We start from the raw sequence: 7,500 nt of genomic DNA on the forward strand, positions 1-7,500 counted from the left end.
TCGGCTACTGCCCTTTTTACTAGGAAAACGGACAAGCAGTCGCCGACTTCAGGGCAGTGCAACGGCGTATTAAAGGTGATCCGCAGGTCTTTCGACAGGAAGTGAGGACAAGCTTAGCCCACCATCAGACAGAATAACGGGAATTGGATGGTTACCGGTACGGTGTCCAGCAAGATCGGACGGTTGGGATTCGCCGAGGGCATTATGGGAAGACCGAAGCTGCAAAGCGAAAGCGGGGGCGGAAAGAGAACAGCGGCACCCGAACATTTTCCCCCCTTTTTTAAAATAATCGAAAGTTCGAAAACGATAAAAGCGAAGCGAAGAAAATAAATAAATAAAGAAAATATAGAAATTATTAAAAAGATATATATATATATATTTTAGTTTAGGGCGTTAAGGGTTACATGTTCTTATTTTTCCTTCCCTTGCTCGCTTTCTTTCCTTCCGCCATTTCCCTCCGCCTCCACCCTCTCCAAAACCTAGGGTTTCTAGGGTTTCCCGAGGGCTCCGGGGTCCCTCAGGGTTCTTCAGAGCTGGACCGGGTTTCGTTCCTCCGGAGAATATCTATGCGCCGCTGGTCCAGCGGCTTCGTGGATTAGCTCGCGAACTCCGTTGATCGGTTCTGGGAGACGAGGAGGAGGAGAAGGAGGAGGAGGAGAGGATTCTTGGATTCTTCGAGGGTTAGGGTTTTCTTGTGGGGTGAAACGGGAGGCCGCGAGGCCGGGGCGGGGGTCAGGAGGGGGGTGGGTTTAGATTAGATGGCATTGGGAGATCTGATGGCGTCTCGGTTCTCGCAGTCTTCGGCGTCGTTGTCGAACCATCTGGACGAGTTTTCCAGCCGGGAGGATGGGGATGCCGCAGGCCACAGGACGGATTCCGAGGCCGCCGCCGGGGCAGCGGGGGGAGCTACCACCAGTATGGCGTACCTGCCGCAGACCGTGGTGCTCTGTGACTTTAGGCATGAGGGGTTCGAGGACTGTGTGCCATCAGGGCCGTCGGAGAGCGGGTTGGTGTCAAAATGGCGGCCCAAAGATCGGGTAAGTGCCTGTTTCTATTCTTTGCTTCAATTCCTTATCTCCCCTATCATAGTGTTCGTCTCGCTGCTATGAGCTGCTATTTTTTGGATATCGGTGCTCCCTGATGGAGAATACATGCCATCTTTAGCTATTTGGGTACCATAAGCTCTGGTTCTTCAGCGAAATCCATCTATTATGAAGAAGATGGGGAACGACAAAAGATAGGTAACTGGTTAATTTTTTCCTTCTTGGGAGAGCTGATTAATTCGTGACCCCAATTGAGCTGCCCTGTTACATTAATTAGCGAACTGTGAAGCGTTGTCTTTTGCTGAATTTTGATGGCAATAGTTATTGTGAGAACAGGGAAGCATAGATTCTTGTCAGATTGTTTTTTTTTCCTGTGATTTCCCGAGGTTGCTATTTAAGCTTCTCGTGCTTAATGGATCAAGGTAATGACGGGTATATGCATTACTTGAGCAGAGAGCTTTATTACAGAAGTATTTGCCCTCTTAATAACATCGATGTTGTTGCACGATCTTAGGGTTCAAGTTAATATTGTATCCTGGGAGCAAGCACCCTTTTGATGATCAGGATCAAGTCACTTGATTGGGATTGGTTGTATGATTGATCATGCTCTTCTCATGTATTGAATTGAGTTAGACTCTATTTTCATGTGCTTAATCGGATCTGAATTCTAGAAGTATATAATGGCAAGTAAGAAATTGTAATAAATCTCCTGTACATGAGACAAGGACCCCCGGATATTTGAGTTTCTAGTTAGAGGAAGAGGCTTTAAGATTTATAGAGAAAGAAAGAAATTTATATCTTTCTATTTGCTTCCTGGAATTAAGATGGGGCATCCCCATCCATATATTCTCTTGTGAAAAATAATTGGAGTGCCATCTTGGAGGGTGATTGGTGTTTCTTTAGATATTTCAAAAAACGAGGATCCACTTCCTATGTAGAACCGTGGCATCTTGGTGGTCTTGGTTGAGGAAAAATAATATGTTTTCGTTAAGATCAGAAGGAGAGGATGGAAAAAGGAGGGCCACTATGCATATCAAATTTTGTTATGATGGCATTGACAATACTTTTTTGCCTTTTGTTTGGGAATGCTTATTTGTCATTTATTGTTCCCCTTCCTTTCATTTTAACAGTCACAAGATCTCAATGGATTTATTTTGCAGTATCTAGATATAGTGATTTGTAGATCAATGCTCGTTTATTGAACATTTGATGTTGCTTGGATTGAGGATCATGTGTATCAAGCATAGGAAGCCGATGTGATGGACAAAGGGTTGAGTTTTATCTGGGATTTGAAGACTTGATTTTGGTTTCACTTCTGATTGAGCACTTTTGAATTTGGCAGTTGTGGTTGAGTTTTGCACTTTCCATAAATAGTCAAAAAGGGAAATCGGAAAAAAAAGAATATGCAACAAAACCATGAAAGACACATAACAAAATTCTTAAGAAAAGTTCCAATAAAAACTAATAAGAACATGAAAAAAATGTTGTTGTACATCAAATCAAATTCTATTATATTATTTAATTATTTGTTGACAAATCGAAGCATCAAAGACACAAGCCTATATTAATATCTGCAAAAATAAAATATATGAAAATATATGAAAGTGAAACTGCATACTAATATTAGCTTGATATAATGATTATCATCATTTCAAGCTACAGAATTACTTTGTTTAAAAAAAAAAAATTCTTCACACTGATCAAGTTCCTTCGTCGTTTTAAGCAAAATTGCTTGATGCCATTTGGCTTGAAGAAACCAGGAAATCAATTCACACTTCTTTTATTTGATGCCAAATGAAGTTGGGGCTTTGAATCTTTTTCTGCTGACCCAAAGCATCCATCAAATTTAACCTGAAGAAGGAAAAAGCTCTCCTAATGTGAATCACTTGCTGAGAATTCAAGGAGCATGAATCATATTGAGTTAAAACCACCATTTTATGATAACTTCTATTTGATCAGGATTAATTCTCATCTTATCAGTTTGAAAAAGAAAATAGTAGCGACTAGGAGTAATTCACATGCGTGAATAGTGCTATTATGTGTGTCAAAGCTCCTTTGACTAAACTATGGCAAAATTGATGATATGTACTTACATATCCTTAAGGAAATGAATAAATGATCAGGAAAATGGAGTTATCAAATGATATGTGCCGTTTCTTTTCTGCTGAAACCAAGTTGAACTCATCAAATGGAGTTAGTTTTGGTTCGATTTTGGCAAAATGATCCATTTTGGCCTGACTAGATTGATTCATTTTGAAACTTAAGATGCCTTTTCTAGTGGGCAATATTGACTTGGCGCTAATTCGAAGGGCCCTGGTCTTATCAAGAATTTGGGGGAAATTTTTAGGTTTCTTTGTGCATATTCTGAGCTTAAATCTCAGTTGTTTTTTTAGTCCTTATTGCAAACCATGCAAGACTATCTCTTAGTTTGATTAGCGTATCGTTGATTGGATATTTTTGGGGCCATCACTAATCTAGTTAACAAACTGTAACTTAAATCATTATTTCTTGCCCTGTCTTGTTGCCATGATGTTAACCATCATCTTTTATTTTTCTGAACACGGCCGAAATGAGAATATTGAGATGAATATGTGGTAATACAAGAAAAGATAGAATAAGAAAGGAAGTCATTTGTAAAGAGGTGGAGGTATCATCTATTTAGGACAAATTGAGAGAAGGATGACTTAGATGATTTAGATATGTACAATGTAGGTCAAGAGGTGCAGTGTTACCGGGGAATGATTTGATACAAAAGGAATGAAAAGGGGTAGCAATCCAAAAGCATACAGGATGGAGTAGTAAGGAAGGATTTGATATTTTAATATCTTTCAGAAAGTATGGCCCTAAACTAAGTGGAATGGGGGAGAAGGATTTATTAGCTGATCTCAACTAGGTTAGGATTAAGGCTAAGTTGAGTTGAGTTAAGCTGACAAATTATTGGCTGATTAATCTTGATGAAGGATATGCTCATTTTAACTTCTTAGAGGGTTTGTTATTATTTTGTTATTTGTTTTGGATAAGAGGGGAAGTTGCCTTCACTTTTCATTACCAAGATGAGAAACACATATGCCAAATAATAAATAAGAAAAGATAAGTTAGCCAATAGTCATTTTAGAGGAATATGTCTCTTTTCTTAACAAAATATGTTTCCGGTCTATACGCATGTATTGTATGCTTTCCTTGTTACTCTTGTTTTTCTTAATATCTTCCTTTCTAGGCTGTTTTGCTGATCTTCTATATCCCACAAAGCAACATTAAGGTGGATGCTTCAAGCTCTTTTATCTTATGTGCATGTCTTGTCTTTGAATTTTTTGAAAGCTGTTGAGATTGGCTCAGTGGTTCTATTCAAGGAACGGGCTGTAGAAGAAGGTTTAGATGTTGGCATGTGCAGATGGGTACACCCTCATTGAGGGGCTGTAGACAGCTTATTAAAATTTCCGTTATAGACATGGTGATTATGATGCATTGAAGTTACTTCTCTTGAACATGTAAGGCTCATGAAGTTGCATGTTGATCGGTGTTTGAGTTGTTAATGGTCACTAAACCATAGAAATGATGCTTCTGTATTATCATCATTAGGTTCATTTTCTGACTAATTTAGTGATCCAGCATGCTCAATGATTACTCCAATATGAGATTGTATATGGCGTGGTGTGGCTCTGAGGATTGAGGGCAGGCCATGCAAGATTTTGGTGAGTGCAAGGGGAAGTGACGGTTTGCTATTGAGTTGTGGTAGCATGTGGTCTAAGGTTGTTTAAAGGTAGAAGACAAGTCTATGTTTGAAATGCAAATGAGACCTACTGAGTTCTCTTCTACCTCAGAAGGGAACTCAATTGTCTAATTTAGCAAGAGATGCTCACTAAAGGAAAGATATGAGCATAGTATTCCTTGACTTCACTAAAGGAATCCTATGCTCATATCTTTTCTTCACTAGTTAGAGATGCGCTTAAATTTCTGAAAATTTATCATGGTTTCTATTATTTGCAGTTGAAACAGTCTTTGGTGAGAGTAGAGCATTAAATGCTAAATTGGAATCATGGAGGAATGTCCGACACGGTAAGGGCCTAAAAGATAGAGGAACAAAAGTTGTCTTTCAAACGCAATTTCATGGAAATAAATGTGGGGCCCAAAGTACTTGAAGGATGAAAGATAACATATATGGTTGGGCTGTTAGTTTGCACCTAACATACAAAATAAAGAGGGAGGGAAGGAGGGAGGGAGAAGGGATAAGATGTTTCTAATAGTGGTGTGGAATAGAAGTTGTTTGGATTATGTTGAGAGGTGTTTTATGGGAAATATGATTAATGAAATTCTTGGTGACTTATGGGAAACTTTTAGAGAATGGTAATTGAAAACTATGTCATGGGAATCAAAATATTGTGAAATCAAGTGTTAATGCAAACAATATAGTTGCAGAGATGGATGTATTATACCTTGGAAGCATATAGCGAGAAACAAGTACTTTAGAGGAGTTACAGCTGAAGACAAACAAAATGATGAAATGCCGATTGAGATGATATGCATATGTGGTGAAGATCTAATGAGGGTTTTGTGAGAAGAGGTACTTTATTTGCATCAAAGGGTTTAGAAAGAAGAGGGGAAGGCCTAAGATAACATGGATGGTGGTTTTGATAAGGAATTCCAAAAATTTTGCAGTGACACCGAAGCTGGCCCTTAATAGGAATATGCCTTACAAGGATTCATCACATATTAAATTAACTCCTGTCGGTTGGTACACAGCTTGATAGTTTTGGTTATGACTATTTGGATTAGAATATACATGCACCCCAACAAAAAAAAAAAAAGAAAAAAAAAAAAGAAAGAAAAACCAAAATTGCCGTACATGCTCTGTGTATCATGATGCTATGTCAGGCTTAACACAATTTTAAATTTACTAAAATACTGAGCTTATAATACAGTTCTTCACCATTCTAATGTGTGATCTCTTAGTGATTGGTTATCTTTGTTCCTCTCCACCATCTTATAATGGAGATATACTTGGTCCTAGGAAGCTTTTTGAATCCAACATTATAGAGCACTTGATTTGCCTAGTGGAAGCCAACAAACGGTCTACTATCAGTTTCTAGACATTAGCATGCCAAGTTATCATGCTGTGCTTCATTTTTGTTCTCCATATGTCTTTAGTCTTTACTGTCTTATCACACTGTATATTTCAATCTTTTAAGCTTCTTTGAATCTTTGGAGTTTCTCTGAACTCACTGTAATTATTGTCCTAGTTAGATGAAGGCCGTAAGTCTGTAGCGTTATGTTAATTGATTTTAATTTTTTTAACCTCCATATTAGTTTGACTAATAAGTTTTGTAGTGCAGATGAAGACGGGATGTGTGGCACTTGTTTTATGTTTAAACATTAGTGTTGATCCACCAGATGTAATAAAAATCTCTCCTTGTGCGAGAATGGAGTGCTGGATAGGTGAAGTACCGCTTGTTCCTTGTTACTATCAATACATTTGTATTCTGTTCTGTTGCTGCTGATTTTCATTATTATTTGTCTTCTGCTACTATCTTAGACAAGTCAATGAGTTTTTCACCTCAAAAGGGGAAAGTCAGCTTTTCTGCCCCAAGACTTTATTAGTATGCACTTCCTTTCATTGTCACAATTCAGAGAAAGGGCAGATTAGAGAGTACAAGCATGGGTTGTTATTGAGCAATTTTATATTAAAAAAACGACGCATATTTTTGCCCCTCAAAAAAGAAAAGTGGCTGTGCGGGGTTGCATGTGTGTGTTTACATGTGCATGTCTCTGTGTGGTGTCTATAGTTTACCCTTTATGATCTCAGACAAATTTTGCTAGAACATCTCAATCTCTTTTATTCTGTATGTACTCCTTTTGATGCTAAGCCAGAAATCATGGTTATCGTTAATGATGCAGTGTTCCTAAACCCCTTTTACTTCAGGAGCAAATTAATGATTCCAAGGCTTGGGTATTGCTTGAGATTTGTGGTTTACTCATAGCATTTCAGTTTACTGTATGTTACTGAATCATTTGTAATTGTGGTTGGGAATATTTTTGTATTTGCTGAACACATGTAATTGCAAAGTGAAAAACAGTGCCCTTTTTTATTTCATTACAGTTAATAATTGGGTTCAGATTTGCTTTAATGAAAAAAAGTGCGCAACCGAACCAGGGATCATGGTCTTTTCTAGTTTTCTGAATATGCGGTCTCCTCTGGAAAAAATATGCTTAAATGATTTCTAGATAAGACGTTGATTGATTGACTGAATCTATAGATTCATTGTTCCCACATCTTAATGTAGTCAAATTTTTAAGAACTCCTTCCACAAACACTAATCTGATCTTCATGTTGGCTCGGATATGTAGCTTAGAGAGCACTGTTAAAAGCAAGCTTTCGTAATTGGTGTGATGCAAGGCTAATTGGTTAACGACCTTTAATATGTGGAAACAATTAAGAATTTTAGATGAGCTTGTGTACATT

General features: G+C 38.0%; 1 protein-coding gene across 1 annotated transcript in view; it reads left to right on the plus strand.

Annotated features, from left to right (window-relative positions):
• The first annotated feature begins 450 nt into the window (after window positions 1–450).
• The window catches only part of LOC105052260 (regulatory-associated protein of TOR 1), a 32,061-nt gene continuing 25,011 nt past the window's right edge, over window positions 451–7,500 (plus strand). The window contains exons 1-2 of the mRNA XM_010933019.3: window positions 451–1,037; window positions 6,374–6,476. Of these exons, the coding sequence (XP_010931321.1) occupies window positions 759–1,037; window positions 6,374–6,476 (382 nt within the window). The 5' untranslated portion in view covers window positions 451–758. The remainder of the gene's footprint in view (window positions 1,038–6,373; window positions 6,477–7,500) is intronic.

The sequence above is a fragment of the Elaeis guineensis genome, chromosome 10 (genome assembly GCF_000442705.2).
Source record: "Elaeis guineensis isolate ETL-2024a chromosome 10, EG11, whole genome shotgun sequence".
Taxonomy (NCBI): Eukaryota; Viridiplantae; Streptophyta; class Magnoliopsida; order Arecales; family Arecaceae; genus Elaeis; species Elaeis guineensis.